The 1,888-nt window shown below is 44.6% G+C and overlaps 1 protein-coding gene across 1 annotated transcript in view; it reads right to left on the bottom strand.

Annotated features, from left to right (window-relative positions):
- LOC107707075 (nectin-1-like) overlaps window positions 1-1,888 on the bottom strand; it is a 16,460-nt gene that overhangs the window by 2,385 nt on the left and 12,187 nt on the right. The window contains exons 7-8 of the mRNA XM_016510955.1: window positions 860-1,058; window positions 501-706 (exon numbers count right to left, since the gene is read on the bottom strand). Of these exons, the coding sequence (XP_016366441.1) occupies window positions 501-706; window positions 860-1,058 (405 nt within the window). The remainder of the gene's footprint in view (window positions 1-500; window positions 707-859; window positions 1,059-1,888) is intronic.

Below are 1,888 nucleotides of genomic sequence, written 5' to 3'. Positions count from 1 at the left end.
CGCCATCCGCCCGGAGCTGCTTGTTGGCGCAAGCTACATTAAAATTATTATTACATTTTGAATATGGATATTTTTCTTACAAAAACGCATCGATTCGCTACAGAAGGCCTTTGTTCACCCCCCGGAGCCGTGTGAGACCTTTTTTACGGATGGGCGCTTTTTATTTAACTTCTTTTGGACTGATGCATGCAGCACCCGCTGAGTGGCATTAAACAGCTTGAAAGATCAAAGACGATTTTTAAAATAACTCCGACTGGATTCGTCTGAAAGAAGAAAGTCATATACACCTAGAATGACTTGAGGGTGAGTAATTTATGGGCTAATTTTCATTTTTGGGTGAACTAACCCTTTAACAGCAAGCACAAACTATTCAAAAACGGCTCTCATTCCAGTGAACTCAGTGTCCGAATTCATAATTCGAATAAAATGCATAATAATTCGAATATGCGTTGTGAAGGAAGAGAACGGCATCGACAGTTGATAGTTTCTTTTCCACCAACCCAAGAGATCCTGCTCCTCTTCCATGTCGTGGTTGCGGCTGATGTATTGGTGAACTTCATCAACAGTTTCATTTAGGGGCACATTTACCCACTCCTCAAACTCTGCCACTACAGTCTTGCTTCTTTTAGTTGCCGGTTCAACAGCTGGCTCGCCACCACTGGTAAAGCTAGCAATCCGATACCTGGATTCTTGGTGGAAAGCCTCTCTGTCATGTGAAGACAGCATGCAAAGTTGACAGAATTTTGGCCACAGAAATATGGCAAGTTTATGCAGAGTCTCGATTTTGATTTTGCGATTCAGCCATTCGAGATGTCGCTCACGAATGATGGCCTGGTGTGGACTGTATCAAGCCACAGGCCTGCAGTGGCGCTTAAGCCGCTCATGCCACAAAACAACCAGGTTAAGTGTGGGGCACTGGTTGCCCTCTAGTTCCCTCTGAGCCTGGTAGAATGGGCGAAGAAATTCCAGCAGGAACTCCAAGACATCTGGAGATACTTTGTCGATTCTTTTGCTTTCTCCGCGGTTGTCAAGTTTTTCACGAAGCTCAGTGTATGCCTCTTTAATTGAATCCAAGGTAAGGAACACAGTGCTTAACCTGGTGTCTGACATTTGTCTGATGGTTTTGGTAACTGGTTTATTATACCTGTTTGCTTGACGTATCTCATGAGTGCATTTGCTGCCAACAAAGTCTGTGTGATCTCTGGTGTGCAGTCTCGTAGTTCATCACAATCAAGTGCACATCTGAGTACTGTGTTATAAACATAGTCCTGACAATCCAGCCGATGATACGGTGCGAGTGCAGCAATTATGTTTGATCCCTGATCAGTGACCCAGACTACTTTGTTCATAACACAGGCATCAAATCCAAGTACAGAAACGAGCTGCCGCCGTAATTCTCTCCGTATGTTGTCACCGGTTTTCACTTCTTCAGGGGGGAACATCACTGTAGTAAGGACTCTGCTTCGAAGCAAAAATCTGGCATGATTTAGTGGCAAGTGATTGTTAAGAAACTGTTCTTGCTGTAGTCGTCAGTCCACATGTCAGTGGTCATCCCAACATTAATGTCACGCATAATATCCAATATTTCTTTGACCACAGTCTGACGTTTTGAGGCCACAGCTTCTTTACATCTCCGAGAGATTGTTGTGGGATCAGGCAGCACACTCTCGGCTGAGACGCGGCCATAGGTAGCCCCCACATATTATTAGGTCGATAAAACCTTTTCCCGCAACCGCATGAAATGACCTAATATCGCGACAACAAAACTCCACACATTTTTCTGTGAGATTGGATTTTACAGAGGCAGGTACTGACTTAGCTGGTGGAGATAAATAGTTCGAAACACTGAAGCCGAACGAAGCCCTACACTGCACGTAGCCACTGAGCT

Source organism: Sinocyclocheilus rhinocerous, unplaced genomic scaffold (assembly GCF_001515625.1).
Source record: "Sinocyclocheilus rhinocerous isolate Xijiao unplaced genomic scaffold, SAMN03320098_v1.1 scaffold895, whole genome shotgun sequence".
In the NCBI taxonomy this organism is placed as follows: Eukaryota; Metazoa; Chordata; class Actinopteri; order Cypriniformes; family Cyprinidae; genus Sinocyclocheilus; species Sinocyclocheilus rhinocerous.
This window is presented reverse-complemented; position numbering and strand designations above follow the sequence as displayed.